Source organism: Anguilla rostrata, chromosome 15, assembly GCF_018555375.3.
Source record: "Anguilla rostrata isolate EN2019 chromosome 15, ASM1855537v3, whole genome shotgun sequence".
NCBI lineage: Eukaryota > Metazoa > Chordata > Actinopteri > Anguilliformes > Anguillidae > Anguilla > Anguilla rostrata.
This window is the reverse complement of record NC_057947.1, coordinates 32,604,158-32,630,933: the sequence shown is the minus strand read 5'-3', so window position 1 is coordinate 32,630,933 and position 26,776 is coordinate 32,604,158. Positions and strand designations below refer to the sequence as shown.

General features: G+C 47.5%; 1 protein-coding gene across 1 annotated transcript; it reads right to left on the bottom strand.

The window, feature by feature from the left end:
- Window positions 1-1,207: 1,207 nt before the first annotated feature.
- On the bottom strand, window positions 1,208-24,968 carry kpna3 (karyopherin alpha 3 (importin alpha 4)). Its single transcript, XM_064310879.1, has 16 exons — window positions 24,521-24,968; window positions 16,250-16,294; window positions 13,840-13,929; window positions 13,252-13,290; window positions 12,237-12,370; window positions 10,764-10,849; window positions 10,027-10,113; window positions 9,778-9,947; window positions 9,323-9,367; window positions 7,820-7,951; window positions 7,413-7,541; window positions 6,225-6,329; window positions 5,904-5,975; window positions 5,293-5,455; window positions 5,053-5,147; window positions 1,208-4,207 (listed from the first exon to the last, which is right to left on the bottom strand). The coding sequence occupies exons 1-16, from the start codon at window positions 24,587-24,589 to the stop codon at window positions 4,109-4,111; spliced, it is 1,560 nt and encodes a 519-aa protein (XP_064166949.1). The 5' UTR covers window positions 24,590-24,968; the 3' UTR covers window positions 1,208-4,108.
- Window positions 24,969-26,776: the final 1,808 nt, after the last annotated feature.

Sequence of the window (26,776 nt, the reverse complement as noted above, 5' to 3'; positions counted from 1 at the left end):
CTTCAGACAAACGAGAAAACTCAAGTACGGGAAGTCGCAGAAATAAAAGGCGCAGTCGTGAGAGAGCAACACAAAGGGGACAAGTCCCCCCCCCCGCCACCCCCACAGTGACTCATCACAGGGATGGCCCTCCCCTCAGTGACTCATCCCAGGGAGCCCGCCACCCCCACCCAACCCTGCCATCCTGCTGCCCGCCTGCACCATACAAGCTGAAGCCACCACCAGACACGGCAGGGTTCGACACAGAAAGAGGTCAGAGAGGCATTTTAAAGCAAAGCAGCGCAGCGACAGAATGGACTCAACGGAAACGGGCCGCTGTAACAAATTATACATGGACCAGACAAGACCCGGGACACAGCCAGGAGACACATTCACAGACCTGATAAAACCCAGCAGCACCACGCCAAGGAACACTGACTGTTCAGCACAGACCGTTTAAACACACGACTGTGCAGCACAGACCATTTAAACACAAGACTGCAGAACAGACCGTTTAAACACACGACTGTGCAGCACAGACCGTTTAAGCACACGACTGTGCAGCACAGACCGTCTAAACACACGACTGTGCAGCACAGACATTTAACACGACTGCAGACAGACTTTAAACACACGACTGTGCAGCACAGACCGTTTAAACACACGACTGCAGCACAGACCGTTTAAACACACGACTGTGCAGCACAGACCGTTTAAACACACGACTGTCAGCACAGACCATTTAAACACAAGACTGCAGCACAGACCATTTAAACACAAGACTGCAGAACAGACCGTTTAAGCACAAGACTGCAGCACAGACCATTTAAGCACAAGACTGCAGCACAGACTGTTTAAACACAAGACTGTGCAGCACAGACCACTTAAACAAGACTGTGCAGCACAGACCACTTAAACAAGACTGCAGCACAGACCACTTAAACAAGACTGTGCAGCACAGACCACTTAAACAAGACTGTGCAGCACAGACCACTTAAGACTGCATCACAGACTGTTTAAACAAAAGACAGTGCGGCAGATTTTTTAAAATAAGACTCACTTAAAATTGACTAGAATCTCACCCACACACTCATTCTCTCTCTCCCTCTTTCTCACTCACACACGCGCATGCACACACACACGCACGCACGCACACGCACAAATGCACACACACACTCATACAAAAGGCACTGAAGGGTGTCAATTAGGACACTCAGAGCAGTAGAGAGCCAATGGCTAACAGCAGGTTTATTTTGGTTAGGATCATTAATACAGAGACCATGTCCTGAGGGAGTGATGAGAGGGATGACATCATGTTGCCATGGAGTCTCAGAATCCACCCGATTGGTGAAAAATGTGTGAAGTTGCGGTGATGGTCATGGGTAGGGAGTGGGGAGGTGATGTCAGTGGAATACAACGGTCAGCCAATAGAACGAATAGAACAATCTGGCCTCCCAGCACAGAAAAGCCGCTCTGAATTGTCCCACAGTGCACTGCAGCAATGGGGGAATGCCTCACTCGGATAAAATGTCCCACAATGCACCGCAGCAATGGGGGAATGCCTCGCTCGGTTAAACCCCGTTTCTCAAACACCTCGGTTGCTAAGCACTCTTTTTTTTTTAGTTGTTTTTTAAGAAACTCTTTTTGTTGCTTAGAAATGAAAAACAAAAGGCACAATGAATTTCAACTCATTCTTCTCTTTAATATGCACAAGAGCTGAAAGAAACGGTGAGCCACCTTAAAGAGAAATTCAATCTAAAATTTATAAAAAGATACAAACAATCAGAGGCCAAAATGCGATTCTACCGCTTTTTTTCTCATTTAAAACAAGTTTTCTTCAGCAAGTAAAAATCTTGCAATGAACATACGCTTGTATCGGTTTATGATACAAGACAAAAAATTCTAATCTTTAAAGTGGCTCTGTCTAAGTGTCTAAATAGGTCATGACTGTACACCTGCAAAAGTATTGTTCCTCAGTAATAAACGGCTAGTCCAGAACGCTCTGGCTGCTTGCCCCTGATCTCCCACATCGTTCAATAGTTGGCAGCCAGAACGTTAACTACATTAGTCCAAATGCAATTTTTTTTTTTTTTTTTTTTAAGTTTCAAATCCCGTTACAAAGTAAATGCACAGGGAAACGAAGACAATGTCCAGTCACAACAGCAAGAAAACCCATCTGCAATAAACAGAGTCCTCTGTCATCACAATGTATGCATGTTTAAAAAAAAAAAAAAAAAAAAAAAAAAAAACAGAAAATCCCTGTTATTTTTTAAAGATTTTTTTTTTTCCAACAGTAAATGCAATGCTATTTTTCTGCAGTATCCCAGCAAGGAAGAGACAGCTACTGCAGCTTTTATACAGGCCTGAAATATGAGACGTGGGAAAGATCTAGATTAATTTTTACAGTTAGGCTTGTAGCATGTGACCATTGGGAAAAAAAACAAAGATAAACGGAACAAAAAGCAGAGAGTTGTAAAGGTCTCCACTGTTTGTTATCGTTTTCCATTTAAGCAGTTTGCCACCTTCCACAGACAGTTAAGTACAAGGTGCTACTTGCAAGTATGAATAAGACTGAGAAACCGCAAAGACGTGGAAGCTCCACAGATTAAACAAGAACAAATTTTAATTTTTCTTTATGTTGTCTTCAAATTCAAACTAAAAAATATGCAATAAATCCTGGAAAATAGGAAATAGAAATCATAAAATTAATTAAAACAATAAAACAAAACAGGAAAAAAAAAAAACAGCCCAAAAGCATGCCGGGTAGTCAGAGGTTTGCGTTTTCTTCAGAAGAGAAACCAGATCGGAATCACCGCACAGAAGAGTTTCAGATCTGACCTCCAGCCACTAGCTAGAGACAGGACACCGGGTCTCCCCCATACAGTGTGCATGCCTACGGCCTATCCAATGAGCAGGGAGGCAGGCTGTGACATCACAACTGCCAATTTAATAAGCTGGGAGGGCAGGCTGTGATGTCACAATACAAGGACACAGGCAGTGACATCATTAGTGCAGCATGGCTTCAGTCTTCCAGAATAACAGTAATTCCTTTCAGCTCAAGTCTCAGCTCCAGCAGAGTTGTATCTCCACACAAAATGGCTCTTTTCTTTTTTAATTCCTGGTTTCTGGACCTACAAAAGATCAATGCTACAAAGTTTTTTTTGTTTTCCTTCTCCTTTGCAGAATTTATGTAAAACAAATCATCTTTTTTCCATGAAACCAGTTTAGTTTTTTTTATGCGCATGTTGTTCACAGTCATTTTTTTGTAATTAGTTTTTTTTTTTCTCCCCCCCAACATAGAAATTCATTCTTCCATGATGATCGAAGAGAAGACGAAACAAAAACAAACAAAAAAAAAGCAAGGAAAAAACAAAACAAAACAAAACAAAAACAAAAAAACCCCAGAGAAAACCTAAACGAAATTAGTGGCGACAGATGAGTTCTGTCAGTAAACTACAACCTCTCCTTCCCCTCTCCGAATTTCAGGGGCCTTCCACGGCATGGCAGACATCATGGTGCCACGCCCCTTAGCTCTGAGGTTAAACTTCTTCAATCGGGGTGGCTGATGTGCTCAGAGCTCGATTGAGTGAGACTGGAGTGATTGGGGGGGGGGGGGGGGGGTGGGGGGAAGCCACATACCCCCACCCCCATGTGGATTTTTTTCTCTCCTTTTTCCTTCTCTTCACCTGGACTGATTTGACAGCTCATGCAGAAGTGTTCTGTACGTCTGTGAGGAAGGTGAGGAAGGAGAGGAAGAGTGACTTGGCAACTGCAGTGATGGGAAGTGGGTTTTTACATTTTTTTTGTAGTTTTTTTTTTTTTTGCTTTTCTGTAATTTTCTGAAGCATCGCTGAGGCGGGCGGGGGGGGGTGGAAGGGTTGTGGGTTTTTGTTTTTGATTTTTTTTTTGTTTTTCAAAGGGGGGAGGGGAGGGGGTGTGATGCCTGCAGTAGTCTTTGCTCCTTCAGTGCATGGCTGCTGTGTGGGGTTTGGGGTTTGTGTGGGTCTGTAGGGTGAAATCTGTTGTGATGTTCTGACGGTAACCGGAACAGGTGCGGAGCAGCGAGTCGACCCCCTTGTGGGGGGGCGGGGCGAGGGCGGGAGGGCGGGCGGGGGCGGATGGGTGGTTTTTAGAACTTGAACTCCTTGGTCTGCAGGTTGGAGGCGGGGTCAAAGTTGAAGGTTCCGCCCTGCGTGGCCTCTGGGATGAGGCTGGGATCCTCGTCGATCTGCGGGAGACAGGAACAGGAAGTAGATTAACGCGCCGTTCCGCCTCCCACTGCTACGCCCGAGAGCTGATGCTTCACTCGTACGCATTCACACGTCAATTCTCTAAAGTCAGCACATTTTCACACCCGGGCCCCCCTATTAATAAAGCATCTCACAGTGATTCATAAAGCATCTCACAGTGATTCATAAAGCATCTCACAGTGATACATAAAGCATCTCACAGTGATTCATAAAGCATCTCACAGTGATTCATAAAGCATCTCACAGTGATTCATAAAGCATCTCACAGTGATTCATAAAGCATCCTACACCCCGAGCATCCCTGCTACACCCACATGCATTCAGGCACATATTCCTGCCAGTCATAACGTTTTCACGCATTGGTGAAGTTGTCTTCTAGGTTTTCTGAAGACTATCAGCATGAAGAATATCATTCATCAAATGATTTAAAAGCACTTCTACACACTGCTTCTGGCAATGTAGCACATACCATATTTAAAGCGAAACTAAAACAAACGAAAAAGCTTTATTTTCAAGTTCAATTTTACTAAACTTCACAGAAAACCATGTTTAATAATAGGAAATGGCTGCGGAGTTAAATATTAGAAAAGAGCTGCCATTTTAATATTAAAGGGTTGCACAAACTGATGAATGACTCAGTCTGATGCAGCATGACTCAGTGTAAATGAGTCGGTGTGGCTGTGACTCAGTGCGGCTGAGCGTAGTTTGTGACTCAGTGTGACTGGATGTGACTCAGTGTGACTCATGACTTGGTGTGAATGTGACTCAGTCTCCCTCAGTGAGGCCGCCCAGACACCGGGCCCCTCTCTCAGCAGATACTCACATCGTCCCCTGAAAAGTACTGATCGATGATTTCAAACGCCAGCTTGTAGATATCCTCGTTTTCGTGCTGCTGAAGGTTTTCTATTTTCTCCAGACCTGTGAGCAGGTAAAGCAGGAATGTTAAGAGGCGCAGACAAAGCCATCCCAGGCCCAACATTATAAAACTGAAACCACAAATACCCTAAATTACACCCCCCCCCCACACACACACACACACACACACACACATATCCCCACTCACCTCCGCACTCCTCGATGATTTCAGCGATAGTGCTGGCCTCCTCGCCCGCCATGATCAGGATGTTTTTCAGCCCGTCCAGGACCACCTGGACCACCTGAGAGTCTTTGACTGACAGCAGGTTGCAGAAGGGCGGGATGACGTTCTGCTGAACTAGGTACTCCACCTGCAGAGACCGGGTCAGATCACACCAGATCACATCACACCAAATCACACCAGATCACATCGAATCACACCAACTCCCATCACACCAACTCACACCAGATCACATCACACCAACTCACATCACACCAAATCACACCAGATCACATCACACCAACTCACATCACACCAAATCACATCACACCAAATCACACCAGATCACATCACACCAACTCACATCACATCACACCAAATCACACCAGATCACATCACACCAACTCACACCAGATCACATCACACCAACTCACATCACATCACACCAAATCACACCAGATCACATCACACCAACTCACATCACATCACGCCAAATCACACCAGATCATGCCAAATCACACCAGGTCACACCAAATCACATCACATCAGCCCCATCACCGGGTAGCTGAAGCACCTAAAAAAACCTGCCACACGCTCACCTGGTCTTTCCTCCCACTTATTGTCAAGTTACTGATGGCCCAAGCAGCTTCTTTCTGCGTACCAAAGTCCCCCTAGAGAGAGAGAGAGAGAGGAGAGCATAAATCCATTGCAACCAGTATCAGCAGCACTGGAGAACACTGTGTATGAAAAGGGGAAGGAGTTCAGGTACAAAGGTGTGAAGGTGTGTTAATGAGTCAGGGGGGTGTCTGGGGGACATTCAGGTACAGATGTGTTAATGAGTCAGAGGTATAGGAGTGTTAATGAGTCACAGGGGTGTCTGGGGGACACTCAGGTACAGGTGTAAAGGTGTACTCTCTCACCTTGGCTAACTGATGGATGACCATAGGGATGAGTCTTGCATCAATCACAGCCTGGACCTGCTGCTGGTTCCCTGCAGTGATATTGGAGAGGAACCACACCGCCTCCTGCAGGAAAATCAGGTGAACTGTGGTCATTGTGGTGCAGTGCTGCAGTAATCTCACATGCCAAACCCCCTGATGAGTCATGATCCCACTCAGGTGGGGCTCCAACTGCAGGCGGGGATTCAAGCCAACTCCATCACTGACCTATAGCACATTCTGGCTAAAATTAGCTAGAGCCAATCAGATGACAGGACACTAATCTCACTAACTGTGTACTGCCTTTTCAGAAGCTCGTTTGAATAACTGGGGTTGAGAGGAGTGTTGCTGGGAGCTGCACAAAACACACAGAACACAACACAAATAGTGCTACCTCAACCTCAGACTGACTTGCACAAGCACACGCATGCACATGCACACACGGGATGCAACGGTTCATGTTAAAAAAAAAAAAAAATTTTTTAAACTGTTCCATTCACCACCCGCGGACCAGTTCCCACAAAAATCCTTAAGTCTAGCTATGTTTTCAAAATAGGCCCTCACAGCTTTTGGCTTTTTAAAATAATTATTTTTCTCTTTGATCTACAGTACAGGAAGTAGAACGTTCTGATCTATAGAACAGGAAGCAGAGTGTTCCCTCTGATCTATAGAACAGGAAGTAGTGCGTTCCCTCTGATCTACAGTACAGGAAGTAGTGCATTCTCTCTGATCTACAGTACAGGAAGTAGAGCGTTCAATCTGATCTACAGTACAGGAAGCAGAGCGTGACTCCACAGCCCCAAGGGACCAGCTTTCAGATGGACAACCAAACCTGAGCACACCTTCCTTAATTTACAGTGGTACCACAAATTTTCTTAAAAATACAGCGTGACATGTCACAGCAACACCAGGAGCTGGCAGAGGGAGAACAGGCCGAGCAGTGCTAATGAACTCCACCAGGGGGCGCTGTTGGAGAAGAGTAACATGCAGGTAGGAGCAGGACTTCCGCTCGGCCAGTGTGCTGCAGTATGCACCCCAGAGTCTCATTATGAATTCCCTTAAACATGAGCTTTACACACACATTTGTCTCACCGCTCTGACTGGTAACACGCACGCACACACACACACACACACACACACACACACACACACACGGTAAACGGGCCGCACCTTGTTGATCTTCTCCTTGGGGTGTGTGAGCAGGTTGGGGAAGTGGGACAGGACGTCGCAGTTCAGCACCACCTGCGTCTGCTCGTCCGTCCCCGTCACAATGTTGCCTACCGCCCGCAGAGCAGCCGTCTGAAACAGGAAGTGGCACGTCACCATCAACACCCAATAAATTAACATTTCAAACGTTCAGATTTCAGACAAAAAAATGACGAAATGCCAAAAACATACTCAGAGAAGCATTTACAAGTAAAGTGAATATTTTACAGCAAGCAATGTCACAAGACAAGCTACAAGTACAGATATGCTTGCCAATGAAGTCCAACAGCAGGTTTGGAGAGTTGTGGACAGATTGGGGATAATGGTCAGTGAAATAAAAAAATGTGAAGCAAGCCCGGTGCGTCACGTACCTGAACTTTGACCTCTTGGTGACTGAGCAGAGGAACAAGGAAGGGGACGACGCCCGAGTCGATGACCATCTGGATCTGTTCGTTCCCTCCGTCCGTCAGGTACGAGAGAGCCCACACTGTATCCACCAAGATCTGCCCAGGACCAGAACGTGTGTGAGCCCGCGTGCACCCCAAAACAGGACCGCAGTCACTGTGGCACCCCAACACAGGACCGCAGTCACTGTGGCACCCCAAAACAAGACCGCAGTCACGGTGGGACCCCAAAACAGGACCGCAGTCACTGAGGGACCCAAAAACAAGGACCGCAGTCACTGAGGGACCCCAAAACAGGACCGCAGTCACTGTGGGACCCCACAACAGGACCGCAGTCACTGAGGGACCCCAAAACAGGACCGCAGTCACTGAGGGACCCCAAAACAGGACCGCAGTCACTGTGGGACCCCAAAACAGGACCGCAGTCACTGTGGCACCCCAAAACAGGACCGCAGTCACTGTGGGACCCCAAAACAGGACCGCAGTCACTGTGGGACCCCAAAACAGGACCGCAGTCACTGTGGGACCCCAAAACAGGACCGCAGTCACTGAGGGACCCCAAAACAGGACCGCAGTCACTGTGGCACCCCAAAACAGGACCGCAGTCACTGTGGCACCCCAAAACAGGACCGCAGTCACTGTGGCACCCCAAAACAGGACCGCAGTCACTGAGGGACCCCAAAACAGGACCGCAGTCACTGTGGGACCCCATAACAGGACTGCAGTCACTGTGGCACCCCAAAACAGGACCGCAGTCACTGTGGGATCCCAAAACAGGACCGCAGTCACTGTGGGACCCCAAAACAGTGATGGAACTGCAGGCATTACTGATGTCTCCTTCCCTCTGTGACGTGGAAGTGACCCTGTAGCAGTCTTCCCTTCACAAAGGGCAACTTAAATACCACAGTAATTTAGCAGGGGTGATCGCTGTGACATCACCAAAGGAGCTGGACCAATCGCAGTGCAAGTTAACAACAGCACCTCTGTGAGGCGCTAAAACACACAGCACCACCGTGAGGCGCTAAAGCACAGAAGAGTTATTTTGGCGAGTCCGACGAGGCTCCCTGAGACTCAGAGATCAGCCGCGGGTCTCTGCGGGTCTGCAGGAGGGATGCAGGCCAAACGCACGCGTCCCACTGGCACACACCGTTCGGGAAAAGAAATACGGGATCAGACCAAAGCGCTATCGCGCTGAACCGCTACAGCACAACGGAGAGCTCAGCCTGCGGCCACAGGCAGCACGTTCAAACCCTGCCAGGCACACGGTCGTGACCGCTGTCGCTAACGCGTTTCCTTTGCCCGTCACACTTCAGACAAACGGCACATCACGCCAGCCTCCCGCCTGTGGTGCTAATGTAGCGCGCGCGCTAGCAGGGAAAGAGAGTGCTAGCGCACAGAGGTCATTAGCATTACCACAGACACCAGCAGAGGCGGACAAACGGTTTAAAGAATCACATTTTGCAAACTTACATTGATATCAGTGTGGTATATGAGCACACACAGGGCTGGCAGGATCTGAGAGAGAGAGAGAGAGAGGGGGGGGGAGGGAGAGAGAAAGAGAGGGAGAAACATAGAAACATAAGTGTAGACAGGTGCTAAAACAGTAATTGATTACCTCCACAGTAGACAGGCGGCCTTATCGGGAGTTTAGCATAGCACACATGCTTTCAGAATGTGGAGAGTAAACAGGGTAACACCCCAACACAGCCACATCCCAAAGAGCCCCACCCCAACATAGCCAAACCCCCCCACAACCTCACCCTAAAGAGCCACAGCCCCACACAATTTCACTCCAAAGAGCCACACCCCCACACAACCACACCCCAAAGAGCCACACCCCCACACAGCCACACCCCCACACAACCACACCCAAAGAGCCACACCCCCACACAGCCACACCGCCCCGCCCCCAAACCGAGCCTCACCTCCTGCACGGTTTCCATGGGCGGGGGCGGGTCTTTGTTCCTGCACAGGTTGACGATGACCCAGGTGACATTGCGGAGGAAGGTGATGGGAATGGAGGGATTGATGAAGGACAGCAGGGGTTTGACCACGCCCAGGGAGATGACATAATCTCGGCACTGCGGCCCGTCGCCTGGGAGACGAGGACAGAACCGTCAGACTGCGCTTCGGCTCCAGGCCCTCCCCCCCCCCGCTCGGTCTGGTGTACTTACCGATAATGTTGCCCAGGGCCCACACAGCCTGTTCACACACATTCTGATGTGGAGAGTGAAGCAGCCGCAGGAACAAAGGAACAGCATCTGCAGCAACACACACACACACACAGCCATGAATATAACACACTCACACACACACACACACACACACACAACCATGAATAACACACACACAACCATGAATATAACACACTCACACACACACACAACCATGAATATAACACACTCACACACACACACACACACACAACCATGAATATAACACTCTCACACACACACACACACACACACACACACACACACACACACAACCATGAATATAGCACACTCACTCACACACACGACCATGAATATAACACACTCACACACACACACACAACCATGAATATAACACTCACACACACACACAGCCATGAATAACACACACACAACCATGAATATAACACACTCTCACACACAGCCGTGAATGTAACACACACACACAACCATGAGTATAACACACACACACACACACCATGAATATAACACACACACACAGATAACCATGAATATACACACACACACACACACAACCACAAATATAACACACACACACACACAGCCATGAACGCACACACACACACAAAACCGTGAAATATAACACAAACACACAGACAACCATGAATATAACACCCCCACACACACACACACACACACACACACACACCAGTGAAGCTCACAGTCAGTGGACTTACTGGATTTAACCACAGCCTGGGTCTGTGCAGAGGTCCCGGACGCAATGTTGGTCAGTGCCCAGGCAGCTTCAAACTGCAAGGAAGGACTGCAAAAGAAGGGGGGGGGGCACAGCGTTAGTGCCTGAAACTCTAGACTCCCCAAAGTCATGTGACTCAGAGGCAGAGTGTCACAGTTCCAGACCACAAGGGTCACAGCTTGGCTTATTAGAAAACACAAGAAAGCTATACAGAACCAGTACTCCAACTCCCAGCATCCACCACTCCACATAACTCAGCTCAGTATCCCAGCATCCTCCACTCTCCATACCTCAGCTAAGTATACCAGCATCCTCCACTCTACATAATTTAGCTCAGTATCCCAGCATCCTTCACTCTACATAACTCAGCTAAGTATCCCAGCATCCTCCACTCCAAACAATTAATCTCCATATCCCAGCATCCTCCACTCCACACAATTAATTTCCATATCCCAGCATCCTCCACTCCACCATACAATTCACCTTCATATCCCAGCATCCTCCGCTCCACACAATTAATTTCCATATCCCAGCATCCTCCACTCTATACTCAATTTATTCATTGGCACCAAAGCATTCCAATTGCATGTATCTTCTGAATATTCATTGCAGCTTGGTTCACACTTGCTGATAATTCCCGATTTTCCCCAGATTCAGAGCTCAACTGCAGCCAGTTGGGCCACCGGTTGGCACCAATTTCCCTATCGTATGAAAGGGCTCAAAAAAAAAGTGAAAAGTAACAAGTGAGTATTGGTCAGACTGAAACTTGACACCAAGTTCAAGAGGAAGACAAACAGCACAGGCAGGAAGCGAACTCTATGCAACAACAACCACAATATGTTTTGAGTAGTCATGTTTTTGGTTTTTTTTTTTTCCCCCAAACTTTTGAGAAGGTTTGAGACACGAATCAGCCCAGCGAATCTTCATGTGAAACCCTCAATCCGTTTCCAGTCGTGTGGTGTGAGCGCCATCACACAGGCGAGGCCAGACCAATCACCAGCTCCGGTCGTTAAGACAGAACTGCCGTCGTCATCATGACTGGATCAGTCAGTCAAGTGTTAACCCAGCCCGAGTAAAACACAGGTGCAGCAGACGCTCAGAAACACCGGGAAAGCTCCTGTTGTTAAAAACGGAACGGCGGGAGGAGCGGATGTGCGTGCGATCACTGCCCAGATGGGGAGGCTTAATTACCCACAGGGAACACCTGACGTCAGAGTCTCAGCCACGGCTGTCAGACTGGGGAAGTCTCAGGGCTCGGTGAGGCGGGAGGAAGACTCTGAGCTGGGGGGGGGCAGGGTGTCTCAGCATAGGGAGAAAGGAGGGGTGGGGGTTGGGGGGAGTCCCAGCCGGGGAGCAGTGAGGTGCAGCACAGGTGCAGTACAGTTACCAGCCCATTAGACAGCACAGTTCCTCAGCCCCCCCCCCGCCCCCCATGAAAGACGTCAGACAGGCTTACTTGTCATCCCTCTCCAGGCATTTCACCAGGATGGGGAGGATCCCAGACTTTATCAAGTCATCGATGGGGGGGTTTCTGTCGCTGGAGAGTAATTTTCTGCAAGAGAAGACCAGAGAGTCAGCCGGACAGAAAACCTGGAACCGGAGTAGCTGTCTGAATCAGGCTTTGAGACACACAACAGAAATCACACACCCCAACTTCATCTGTACTGAAGCACTGTTACACACACACGCGCACAAACACACACGCACGCACACACGCACCACACCACGCACCACACACAACGCACATGCACATCAACACGCGTCCGCAGCGCACCACGACCACACTGCTTGCACTGTCAAAGATAAGTGACAACCAATTGCAGCATTCCACTGGCAGCCTGTATACCCGACACGTCCCATAACCAGAAAGCTGATCCAACACATTGTCAATACGACCGTCCGTAATAAAGACACAGTCCTGAAAACCCAAATCAGTCCGTAATAACCACACAGTGGCCAGAACACAGTCCGTATACCCAGAACACAGTCCCATATAACTAACCACGAAACACCAGTCCCGTAATAACCCAGAACACAGTCCCGTAATAACCCAGAACACAGTCCCGTAATAACCCAGAACACAGTCCCGTAATAACCCAGAATAGTTAATAACGCAAAACAGTGCCATATTAACCAAGAACACCCATAGGCCCCCCCAGGGCCCAAAGAGGAGAGACCCCAGGAACTGTGGGGCTGAGGTTAGCCTGAGTCAAAAAATAGTTTGAAATTGGTTAACCCTTTAGATATCAGTAAAATTTCTGCAAGGACTTACAATTTTATAAGAAACATTTCCTAATGAATTCTTTGACGCAGTTGTAGGTTTTTAACTAATTTCAACCTCAAATTCTCAGGGATCTGACTGAAAAGTATTGTCTGGTCTGCCGCTAGGATCCCCATTAAGGCCAGAACAGAAAAAGCTCAAAATGCTTTATCTTCACTTTCAGTCACCAACGCCACCACTTCATGGAGACGAAACGTACCTGTAAGATTGCATCTAGTGTTACGTTTTGCTGGGGGGAAAAAGAGAGAAAAATGTCAGGCAAGTACAAGAACAATAATAATACAGACATGATATTTTATGGATCAAACAACAGGCTATAAAGGGACACCACACAGGAAATGGAAGATTTGAAAATCACGGTCCCAGGCATTTCAGGGGTTTTTTTTAAGGACAATCCATCATGTGAGTGAGAACTCCCAGCTTGCATTGCTCCACACTCCTGGTGTATTACGCTATAGACATCCAAACATGGAGCACGACCCCTTCAGCCCCGGGATGGGGCAAGAGGCTTTCAGCACAGGCCCTGTTTACGGCTTCATCAGTGCAGCAGGCTTTAATATCACAGCGGGAGTCTGAAGGACAGACAGACACCCAGGACAGAAATAGATGCGCTAAGTGGTCGAGGGGGGGGGGGCGGCAAATGTGACAGCAGCTCTCGGGTTACAGAGCGCGCAGGCACGCGCACGCACACAGACGTGGGGGAGAACAACGCAAACAGACACACCGAGGAGCACGCCTATCCCAGCACTGGCCAGCAGGGGGCGCTCAGCAGACTCACCCCTTTGAAATCAGCGTCTACATCGGAGTCTTCCAGGCTCTCCTCCTGGGGTACGTTGCGCTTCTTCAGTAGGTGCTCATCTCTCTTGTTCTGCGGGCAAAAGCACACGTCAGGCTTACTGCTGCAAAGCATTCTGGGCCAGAGAGAGAGAAAACCCATAATAGCGAACAACGGAAAGAGCTCCACACACATCAGGGCAAACTGAAATCTGCAAACGTGTACTTCCCTGAGATTCAAGGACAGAAAGAAACTGAACCAGACCAACACAACGGACTCTCTCCACTGACTATAAAGAACACAAATTCAATCGTTCAGTCAAACACATTTTCGCGTACACGCAGTTGAACACGTTTTCACATTTTACACACAGGACAAACAAGGCCTCTGCCATGCAAACCGCTGTACTGTTTAGGACAGCATATACATTTCCCCCCCAATTCTGGCACTTACAATGTGTGACTCTTCAAAAATTTTAATTGTTCTAATAATTCATTTCTGCCACACATTTAATTTTTTTATGGCCTACATCAATGCATTTGTGGTGATCCCCTGAAGACTTTTTACAGAATTTGCATTCCAAATGTAGCTAAATAAAGGGAGACAGCGGCAGCAAAGCCAGACTGACTGCAGTCGCTGTGATGCAGAGTCACAGCCTAAGCCCTATTTTGAGCCAGGAAACAAAACCTGCATTAATACAAGCTGAGAATCAACCATTTAACCACACGTTAAATATCTGATTACAAATCTGAAATTGTAGAGTACAGATTAAAATTGTTTGTGTGTGTGTGCTGTGTGGGTGTGTATGTGTGTGTTTGTGCGTTGTACGTGTGTGTGTGCATGCATGTGTGTATGTGCTGTGTGTGTACATGTGTGCGTGTGTGAGCGCATGAGTGTGTATGTGCGTTTGTGTGTGTGTGTGTGCTGTATGATGTGTTTGTGTGTGTGTGTGTGCGTGCTGTATGTGTGCATGTGTGTGTGAGAGTGTGTGCTGTATGTGTGTGTGTACGTGTGTACGTGTATGTGTGTGAGTGTATGTGTGTTTGTGCTGTGTGTGTGTGTGTCTGTGTGTGTCTGTGTGTGTGTGCGTGTGTGTGCATGCATGTGTTTGTGTGTGTATGTGTGTGTTTGTGTGTGTGTGTGTGTGTGTGTGTCTGTGTGTGTGTGTGTGTGCATGCATGTGTGTGTGTGTGTGTGTGTGTGTGTTTGTGTGTGTGTGCTGTGTGTGTATGCGTACATATAAAATATAGATTTGTGGTGGTGGTGGCACCTGAGTGACCTCAGCACACCCCCACTCGGCCACATCACCTCACGCAGTCACGCTCGCGGCTTAACTTAACGCCAGACTCGGCGTTCAGGCGCTTTAGAACGGGGCCCCACAGCCAGGCCGGTCAACTGTAAGCTGAGGAGGAGTGCGCGGGGGCGGGGGGGGGGGGGGCGGGGGGGTTCTGGGTCTGGGGGTGTTTGGCCTTTCTAATTTCAGCTCCTGGAAGGTGGAGAACCCACCCCCACAGTCAGGAACAACGACCCAGGGACCAGACACTGAGTGGGCCAAGCTAGCCTGTACACTGACACACCGCATGGTATATATATGCTCGACTGACTGACAGACACACAGACACAGTGGTATATATATATAAGCTGCACTGACATACAGACACAGATTGCTCGGTGTATATATATGCAGTACTAACAGACACACAGACACAGATTGCATGGTATATATATGCAGTACTGACAGAGACATAAACACAGATTGCGTGGTATATATAACGCAGTACTGACAAACACACAGACACATTGCAGGGCACATATATGCTGGACTGACAGAAACACAGACACTTTGATACGCCACACTGACATGCATACAGACGTACATAGACAGCATGGTATGAACACACTTGACGGACAGACACACAGCCAGACATCACGGTGTACATCCTCCTAAGACCCGACAATTCATTTTTGTCCCCTGTTGAGCACATGGGTCTCTGGGTCTCCCTTATTCTATTATGCTGACACCTACACAACAAGGCACATTCAATAAGTATACATAGCCTAATATTTTTAAAAATATTTTTCTCTGCCAGGTCGCAGGAGGATATGTGCTGGACTGACAGGACAGACACAGACCGTGTGATATACACATGCTGTACACAGAGACAGACAGACAAGACACACAGACCCAGCCCATGAGTTATAGTCAATCTGCTCCTTCACTGAGGAAAGGGGTAACTTGGAGTCAACATGCATGCATCCGTTAAAATCAACCCAAGACGGGGATTGGGCCAAACTCCCTCAACTGTTCTGGGATCAGCCGAAACTGAAAGTAAAGACTTATTCTCAGAGCGGCTTTGCCACAAGGCAAATAGAACTGTTCCAGGATCAGTTTAAGAAACGGCGCAGTGCTTACCTTCCTCAGCTCTACAGTCACTTCATTCCGATGTCTTCTCATAGTCTGGGGGGGAGAAGGGAGAAGACTCAGTCAGCTCATTTTTTTCATCACATGAACATTCATCACAGTTCAGGAAAGATGGTGCAGAATGAGGGATGATCCGTTCCGGGATTTCATTTCAGTCCTACAGGTCTGGAGACACAGAGCAGCCCTACAGGTCTGGAGACACAGAGCAGCCCTACAGGTCTGGAGAATCACAGCAACCTGACAGGTCTGGAGGACACACAGCAGCCCTACAGGTCTGGAGAATCACAGCAACCCTACAGGTCTGGAGAATCACAGCAACCCTACAGGTCTGGAGAATCACAGCAACCCTACAGGTCTGGAGACACAGAGCAGCCCTACAGGTCTGGAGAATCACAGCAGCCCTACAGGTCTGGAGAACCACAGCAACCCTACAGGTCTGGAGAACCACAGCAGCCCTACAGGTCTGGAGACACAGAGCAACCCTACAGGTCTGGAGAATCACAGCAGCCCTACAGGTCTGGAGACACAGAGCAGCCCTACAGGTCTGGAGAATCACAGCAACCCTACAGGTCTGGAGACACAGAGCAGCCCTACAGGTCTGGAGAATCACAGCAACCCTACAGGTCTGGAGACACAGAGCAGCCCTACAGGTCTGGACAATCACAGCAACCCTACAGGTCTGGAGGACACAGAGCAGCCCTACAGGTCTGGAGACACAGAGCAGCCCTACAGGTCTGGAGAATCACAGCAGCCCTACAGGTCTGGAGACACACAGCAGCCCTACAGGTCTGGAGAATCACAGCAGCCCTACAGGTCTGGAGACACACAGCAGCCCTACAGGTCTGGAGAATCACAGCAGCCCTACAGGTCTGGAGACACAGAGCAGTCCTACAGGTCTGGAGACACAGAGCAGTCCTACAGGTCTGGAGACACAGAGCAGTCCTACAGGTCTGGAGACAGAGAGCAGCCCTACAGGTCTGGAGACACAGAGCAGCCCTACAGGTCTGGAGACACACAGCAGCCCTACAGGTCTGGAGAATCACAGCAGCCCTACAGGTCTGGAGACACACAGCAGCCCTACAGGTCTGGAGAATCACAGCAGCCCTACAGGTCTGGAGACACAGCTCCGTTACCCATGAGCACTCCAGCAGGAAGTCACGTGTAGTCATTACCAAGATGATATGGAAATTTGTGGGCATATGCGTGTGTTTTAACTAAGTTTCTGTTCGATAAAAAACAGTTCAGGACAGGACATGACAGGGAGAGGGGAGAGAGCTGTAGCTCCTGCCCAGGAGAAGAGCACTCTGGTGGCTAAGGGTAGCGCAGCGTGGCCACACCACTATAACAGCTGGCTGGTCCTCAGCATCACAGTGACGGATCACGCTGGGATGCTGACGTCGCCATGACGATCACTCCTGAAACACCAGGTCACAGTGGTGGGGGGTGGGGGTGTGTCTCATGTGTCCAACGCAGTCTTGGCATTAGATGCCGTTAGACCTTGTGATTGCAGGTCTAGGCTCGTGTTACCATCGCAAATAGATGCTTACGTAACCAGTACGACCGTCACTGCTCACACTAACTGCACAGGATGCCGAAGGCCTTCCATTTTACTGCTTTTGCGCCCCAATGTTTTTATTTTGTCCAAAAAAGGAGGACAGGCACTGTGATTTGGGACACTTTCTCTGTACGGGCCAAAATAGTGGATATGCTAAACATACAGGGGTCCTGTGGACACTCACAGTGCATTTACACTGAGAGTGCAAAACATTAGGAGGACACCTACTCTGACTGACCAGGCAACTCTAGGTGAAAGCCCCACTCTTGACTTCACCTTTTAAATCCACTTCAGTGTAGATGATGGGGACGAGACAGGCTGAAGGAGGATTACATTACATTACTTCATATTAATTTGGCAGGCACTTATCCAAAGCGAAGTACATACCGAAGGCCATTGGAAAACACAGGTCAGATTAAGTACAGTTCTATCATAAAGTAGCAGCTACCCACAGCATGAACATCAAATCTAGTTCACACAGTAAAGCTGTGGCTAAGTGTTAAGAGTAAATGAGCAAAGCTGTAGCTATGTGTTAAGGCTAAATCAGTAATGCTGTGACTACGTGTTAAGGCTAAATGAGTAGCTGTGGCTAAGCGTTAAGGCTAAATGAGTAAAGCTGTGGCTAAGTGTTAAGGCTAAATCAGTAATGCTGTGACTACGTGTTAAGGCTAAATGAGTAAAGCTGTGGCTAAGTGTTAAGGCTAAATCAGTAATGCTGTGACTACGTGTTAAGGCTAAATGAGTAGCTGTGGCTAAGCATTAAGGCTAAATGAGTAATGCTGTGGCTAAGTGTTAAGGCTAAATGAGTAGCTGTGGCTAAGCATTAAGGCTAAATGAGTAATGCTGTGGCTAAGTGTTAAGGCTAAATGAGTAAAGTTGTGGCAAAGTGTTAAGACAGAAGCAAGGCATGATTCCGAGACACATTAAAAGAACAACATCAAGATCAGGACACAAGTGCTACATGGACGTGCTTTTTGATTGGTGGGCAGCCATGCCGAGGAGAGCAAAGGAGGATTTGGAAGGATATAAGGAGTTTATTTCCTGTTCCTGTCAGTCCAAAAACACGGACAGTAATCTCATATGAAAGCAGCTGCGGGAGTGTTGCTCCTCCTGCACGGACACCACCTCTACCACTCTGAGACTAAAGCTTTAGGGCTTTACCCTCAGCACAGCCTGGAGCTGTGCGTGTGTCTGTGTGCGTGCGTGACTCAGTCTTGTAAACGGATGTAGTGCGTGATGAGTGCTTGTGGGTGCAGCTTCACAATGCAAATGAAAGTGTGGGCGGGGCTTCAAACTGCTAGTGAACCTTTAGGTGGGGCTTCACACAGCTGATGAACCCTTGGGCGGGGCTTCACACAGCTGATGAATCTGTGGGCGGGGCTTCATACTGCTAATGACGAAGTGTAGCACAGTGGGTAAGGAACTGGGCTTGTAACCGAAAGGTCGCAGGTTCGATTCCCGGGTAAGGACACTGCCGTTGTACCCTTGAGCAAGGTACTTAACCTGCATTGCTTCAGTATATATCCAGCTGTATAAATGGATACAATGTAATATGCTATGTAAAAAGTTGTGTAAGTCACTCTGGATAAGAGCGTCTGCTACTGTAGGTGGGGCTTCACACTGCTAATGAACCAGTGGCCAGGGCCTTCCCTCTACCTCACATAGAAATGTGCAGAGTAACCTGGCAGCACTAAAAAATGTGGCCATGTGCCAGCACAGCTCATGTGCCACAGTCCACAGGAAAGCCCCATCTCAGCTACATGCGATTTGATCCCTGCTAATGGCACCTTTTCAGCTGGGGTCCCTTCTGTCCGTTGCCCCCCCTGCTCTCCACCTGCATTAATACAGCACAAAAATACTAAAGGAGGGTGGGACTGTCCCGCTCTGCTTTAAAATAAAAAAAGAATAAAATTGTCTTTTAAAAAACATTTTAAGCTCCTGCGTGAAGACTGAGGCCCACAAAGCAATATGCTGAGCAGTGCTGAGTGTGTAAAGAGAACACACACTCAGTGCTCTATTCTAACCATATGACATTAGAGGTGCTGAACCATTTAGGTTTGATTCTACAACCCACACACACACACACAAATAAACACAGACAGACAGACACACACACACACACAATGGGCACAGTTGCCAAGACGCTGAACCAGTGTGTGACACCAACCAACAGCAAAATAACAGCTCAAGTCACAGCGGAGATCTTAAGGCTTCCACAAACATGCTCGGTGCTCAGAAGGGGAGACACCCAATCCTGCCCCTTGGAATGCCTATTTAACCACGTGTGAGTCACACCCCTCAGCTTCAAAACAACCCTCAGCCACACACACCTCACAGGTTTCTCTTTGGCCTGCTTCAGATTTGTATTCATTCTGTGAAGATATTCATTTTGTATACATCCCTCTCCACGGCTAATGACTCATAATCAATCATTAACAGCTCATAAGGGTGGAAGGGGGCTTGGGCATGACATGTCTGTGTTACCAAACAAAAGCATTTCTCAATGAAAGCACAGAGCTGTGACCTACCAACGCTGGCCCGGAAGGACTTTTATCTGAATGCACCACGTCCACTTTAACGGCAAAATCAGTAATCTGCTGTTACAACCGTGATGTAAAAGCAAATACCCTCAAATTAAAGCTGAGAGTCTGCTTTTCAATCTCATACTCACAGTTTCATTTCGAATTCCAATGTGCAGGAGAACAGAGCCAAAACAGCAAAAATGGTATCACTGTCCAAACACTCACTGGATGCACTACACACATATAAACACATATATACACACACACATATATATATATACCCAACATTGGGCGATTAGGCCTGGCTCGCAGTCAGCGTTCCATTTAATACCAAAGCTGTTTGATGGGGTTGAGATCAGGGCTCTGCGCAGCCTAGTCAAGTTCTTCTACACCAAACTGGGCAAAGCATTTCTTTATGGACCTTGCTTTGTGCATGGGGACATTATCATGCTGAAAAAGGAAAGGGCCTACTCCAAACAGCTGCCATAACGTTGGAAGCCCACAATTCCCTAGAATGTCAATTTATGCTGTAGTATTAACATTTCCCTGGAACTAAGGGCCTAGCCCAAACTATGACAAACAGCCCCAGACCATTATTCCTCCTCCACCAAACATGACAGTTGGCACTATGCATTCGGGCAGGTAGTGTTCTCCTGACATTCACCAAACCCAGATTCGTCTGTCAAACTGGCAGACAGTGAAGCGTGATTCATCACTCCAGAGAGCGCGCTTCCACTGCTCCAGAGTCCAATGGCGGTGTGCTTTACACCACTCCAGCCAAAGCTTGGCGTTACACAGGATGATCTTAGGCTTGAGTATGGCTGCTCGGCCATGGAAACCCATTTCATGGAGCTCCAGACGGACGGTTCCGCTTCCCAATAACGGCACCGACAGTTGACCAGGACAGAAATCTGACAAACCGCCTTGTTGGAAAGGTGGCATCCAATGACAGCGCCACGCTGAAAGTCACTGAGCTCCACAGTGCAACCCATTCTACTGCCAATGTTTGTCTATGGGGATGCCTGGCTGTATGCTTGATTTAATCCACGGGTTAGTAATGGGTGTGGTTGAAGTAGCCGAAACCCACTAATTGGTAGGGTTGTCCTCATACTTTCGGCCATGTAGTGTATATTTTAGATAAATATGTTACAATGAATAAACTGGGGTACAATGTATAAAATAATGTATAAAATCTGTATGAAGCTTGCTTTCAAAGACTCTGAATAAGCCATGTTCAAGGGGCACAAGATTCTCACTGGTACAACATTTCTGAATTTTAAAGGCAGCATAGTTTAAAAAATAAATAATTTTTTTTATAATAATATTATATATATATATATATATATATATATATATATAAAACTTTTAAACTTTTTGGAACATTCCAGAACCCATTCCCCTTTTTATTATAATACTGGCTGGATAACCACAGCTCTGTCACAGGCTGAGCTTCAGGGGATGACATTCTCTGCAGGAACGACCCACACGGCAGCTGGAGGCCTTAGCACTGACTGGCACTGTGTCACCTGCTCACCTCAGTAACCTGCCTTAGCACTGTGTCACCTGGTTACCACAGTAACCTGCCTTAGCACTGTGTCACCTGCTCACCTCAGTAACTTGCCTTAGCACTGTGTCACCTGGTTACCACAGTAACCTGCCTTAGCACCGTGTCACCTGGTTACCTCAGTAACCTGCCTTAGCACTGTATCACCTGCTCACCTCTGTAACCTGCCTTAGCACTGTGTCACCTGGTTACCATAGTAACCTGCCATAGCACTGTGTCACCTGGTTACCACAGTAACCTGCCGTAGCACTGACCAGCACTTCGGCAGCCAGCATCTCTTTTCCTTACATCCACTCTTCCCCAGCTACATCAAAACATAAACCTCACTCATAATAACGCTACATATTTTCATAGCAGTGATATTTCTAACATACTCATCTGTGAAAAATGGGACTGCAATGTCACTCACACTAGCTTAATGGGTGTGGCCATAGCGAATGCTAAGATTTACGTAAAGCACTAACAGTACTAACATTATCTTCGTAATTGTTTTTTTTTTTTTTTTTTTTTTTTTTTTTTAAGGAGGCGATGTACACAAGCCAGTATAGACAAGCTTAATCCCCGACGGCCACTGTAGGCCCGTGCACACACCCTTCATACCGCATGCTGTTTAGGGATCGGTCCGCGTGCCATCACACCATCGTGAAAGTGTGTGGGAGTCAATAACACAGGTATCAGAAGTGCACAATGACAATCAGACCCTGTCTACTTGGACAGATACGTGGAGGAGCTCCTGCAGATCTGCATGGCCGGCGTTAAACACGAGGGGACGTGAATCGAACTCTAGTGGTTCTGACAGGATCAGACCAGAGCAGAACAAACATACTTCAGCAGGAGGGTTTGCAGTGCCCAGGTAAAACAAGCCGGCAAGCTGCACAGTGTGTGTGATTGTGCGGGAAAAGATCAGAGTTCATGAGTCACTTTTTTAATCTAGTCAGAGCCGTAGAAATAAATGGAACTAGCTTCACGGGTACAAAAACCATCGGTGACCAAGCAGCAGCTGTGAGTAAATGGAGACCGAGGGGACAGATGTGTACACGAACAAAGGCGACAGACGCCGCTTAACAGAATGAAGCTAGCCGGTCAAGTGAGGAAGTGGTGAGCCACACAGATAAAAGTCAAATATCTCGAAATATGCAATACACCGCAATCAACACCCATGCAGCCCACCCCAAGGAGCCTTCTCGCTCGTGCAATTGGTACGTAGCCACACAATCGTCCATGGATGGAGGCGTGTAACAGCGTATAAACACGTATCCTCCTGGGACAGATCAGCTGCGCTCAGTCCTAAAAATCTGGAAGGATCGTTCGTGCTGACCACTAGTGCTGAAAATGGAGAGCGAGTTTGGTACTCGCAAAAGCAAACACTAACTGCTGGTTTTACATTATGTTTAAGCGTCGTGTCAGACACAGCGAGCATGCATATGCATATGCATATGCATATATATATATATATATATATATATCCCATCAAAGCATCAAAGTCAGCACTACGGCTACAGTTTCATGAATTGTCAATTTTCTGTGACACAGCAGCGTTGGCCATTTTCCCCTCGTACAATCGTAGCTACAATATGCCGGTTGTAGATTAAAAATGAATGCGGTATTAGTGATCTCGACTAGCAAGCACTAAATCTGAAACTGTCGTTTAATTTGTCGTGTTTATCCTAGATTGTACGTATGAATAGCAAAATGCTGATATTAAATGACATAAGCTGTTAAATGCCTGTTATTCTTAGGCTACGACGACATAATACCGCACGGTAGCCATGCTAGCCAGTTAGCCTGCTGAAAAGATAACTTGCGCTGAAGAGAAGCGAAAGGCCGTTTCATAAACCTGCTGAGACGGAAAGCGAATAAACAGAATCACCAAACCAGGCAAGGCAGATGGGCCGTGGGGCAGTAGCTTCAAACAACACCCATAGATTTCAGACCGCCTGTCTGCACAAAATATCCAACACACGCCCGCTAACCTCTCAGCTCACTTGCTAGCAAACATGCTAAGCTAGCTACGAACAGCTTCAACATGGAAATTATTAATTCTCGATTTTTAAAAAACACCAGTATGAGTTTGGCCTTAATTCAAGGCCACTGTCAACTGTAAAAGCCAAATGCTGTAACGTTATTTAGTTATCAAAGTGCTTTTATGGTTAGTTCGTGTCCGTAGTTGCTTCTGTGTGGCGGCGCTAGCCCAGCCGCTAGCTTGTTAATCGCAGCTCGGCCTGGGTCGGTGTGACTATGGGAACCGTGGTGCGACTCTTTCAGATGTGGAATTCGGGATTTAGCGCAACTGCCAGCCGTCTAGGACTCTACTCACAGCCGGCGCCAATCTGGGGAATCTGGTTTTACAGCGCGGCCTGGAGGCCTCTCCCTAGGCCGCGCCCGCCCCGCATGGTGACGGGGCTATTGGCTTACTAGCCCGCCTGGTTAACGGTATAGTAATGTCTGGCGAGGGTGGAGGGTTTTCCGGAATACACGCTCCTCATGCCCAGCGCATCCAACCCCCCCATCCCCCAGGCTTGTCACAAAGGCCGGGGCACATCTGCCCGTTACCCGCTTCTCATAGCTCCTCAAGACGCTAGACGACGAGTAACAACGACGATCATCCGACCTGCACTTACCTCGACATCGCGCCCCTTGTTTTTAAAGCTCTTGATGCGATGGTTCTCCAAGCCGGCGCTTTCTGCCATGGCTGTGTACTCGGTAAGGGTTATCCGGCGCTCGGAGCTCAGTGAAAGAGAAGAGACGGTCCGCGGCTGAGCCGAGAGGGGGCGGCCAGACGCAGCGCGGCGCGGGGAGGAGGAGCCACGTTCAGGGGGGCCCTCACTACCTAACACTGATATAAAGAGACAATGCAGCTAAAATGCCTCATGTAATAGGAAAATAAAGTGGTTTATTCAGTTTTTTTTGTACGAATACATCGGTGTGCCCAACACCCAGTCCGCTGATTATTCTAAAGAGCACTACTTAGAGAAAACTTGCTTATTTGAGTTTGTAGTTACTGCCTGTTTGGACTTGAGTAAAGTTGCGTCATTCTACGTTTTACGCTCACGGACTGCGCAGGTTCAAGATGTACCGGCTTTTCAAGGGAAGATCGTCCCTCGGGGTGTCATGTTGCATACATTCTGCGTAGATTTGGACATTGTTTTTGCAGAATAAGCATTGCTCACCCCACAATCTGAGCCAACCGTAGCTGTCAGAGCGTCTGCGAATATGCGCATCGTTTTTCGTAACACTACGCCCAGACGACAATCAGTTTCTTTTTAAGGGCAGAATAAAGTTTAACTAACATAACATATGGAAACGAAGACTTTCCCGTTTTAACCGAGTGTGAATTCATAAAATTTCCTGCTGAAAGAGAAGGCACTCTTCCTTTCATTTGTACTCAGAAAACACAATACTGCAGTGTCAAGGAATACAAAGTTCGATTTGTTCAGATTTGTTGTGTTCTTGCACTTATGCGCTTAAATTAAGTCACCCATTGGCTATAGAGTCTGACCACCTTGTTTTCAAGGCCTAAATTAGTTGCTTACTGAAAGCATATCCAAAAAACCAGAAGAGACTGTCTGCAGCCCTCCAGAACTGGACTTTGAGACCGTGCACTTGTCTTGAATTTACCCCAGAGAACAGCATAACAGTGACACATCTGTGCTGGTTGCATGCTGGGAAATGTAGGAATGGAATAAAAGGTGACAGGAGCAATGAAAGCGGTTTATGCACTACAATAATTGAAACGTGCATGTAACACTCTTTGCTACGCTGAGAGGACTTAAAATGCCTGACAGCACTGTATGCATAGTCTGAACTTTCCCATCTGGCATGTTCCTTGGCAGGCACAGATACAGGTTAGTCAAATACTCTGCAGATAAGCAACTTTAAATGCTATGCTAAGACTAATTTAAACTGTTACCATTTCTGTAAGTTTCTGTAAGAATTGTTCTAAAACTTTCTATTTTTTTATTTCATTTTTTCCCATTCACAATCATAAAAATATAACGTTAAGAAATTAAACTGATTATTACATACAAGTGCATCCCCGTGAAAACCAGACCATATTTTCTCACCCCAAAAATTTATATCATCAGTATTTGGTGGACACTTGGAAAATTAGATTAGAGGGAAAAATGAGCATTAAAAGGGAAAAACATTTGTTTAGCACCATAAACCATGCATTTTAATATACGTGCCAACACACTGAAAGATAAATAACAGTGCAAGAGTTAGCTAGATCGTAGCGATCTTATTATTTATTTGTTAGTGTACAATCGATCAGACTGCATGGTCTAAGTCGGAGTTAACCCTGTACCTAGAGATCTACTGTCCCATAGGTTTTCACTCCAACCCTAACAAAGAACACCTCATTCAGTACCCCATTGATCTGCTAATTAATAGAGTCAGGTGTGCCAAATTAGGGTTGAAACGAAAATCTCCGAGGAGTAATCTCCAGGAACAGGGTTGGGCAGCCCTGGGGGGGGGGTATTTCATCGAGCAGGATGGCCAAGTTAGCTGGATAATTGTGCTGAGTAAAACCCGGAACAGCTCTTTTTACTTCGGTCCATGTTCCAGATTTGGGAGGGCTCCGGGTTTTATTCAGTGCAGTTCTCCATCCAAATCAGCACTCCGTCTTCCTGAAACAGGGCCCCGAACTAACTAAATCCAATCGCTTATTTTATCCGTCCTCGTCTCCTCGGTCCTCGCCAGACATGGAAATCAATGGTCGGACAACCTTTAAGAACATTACAATTTGTTAAATGGTCCTTGGAGGAGGGATGGACGAGGAGGCTCCTGGAGGATGCTTCAGAGAAGATACACAAGTGCAGCTTTTGTGGAAGTCTTTTTTTCCTTAACGCACGACGCATAAATGATCCATCTGGGGA

What these genes read in the sequence shown, in the direction of transcription:
- kpna3 (XM_064310879.1), bottom strand. Translation starts at nt 24,589, where the DNA reads ATGGCAGAAAGCGCCGGCTTGGAGAACCATCGCATCAAGAGCTTTAAA. An exon ending in TAGACGCTGATTTCAAAGGG is followed by an intron (nt 13,291 to 13,839) that starts GTGAGTCTGCTG and finishes TTTTCCCCCCAG; the next exon opens with CAAAACGTAACACTAGATGC. An exon ending in CCAGGCTGTGGTTAAATCCA is followed by an intron (nt 10,114 to 10,763) that starts GTAAGTCCACTG and finishes GTGTTGCTGCAG; the next exon opens with ATGCTGTTCCTTTGTTCCTG.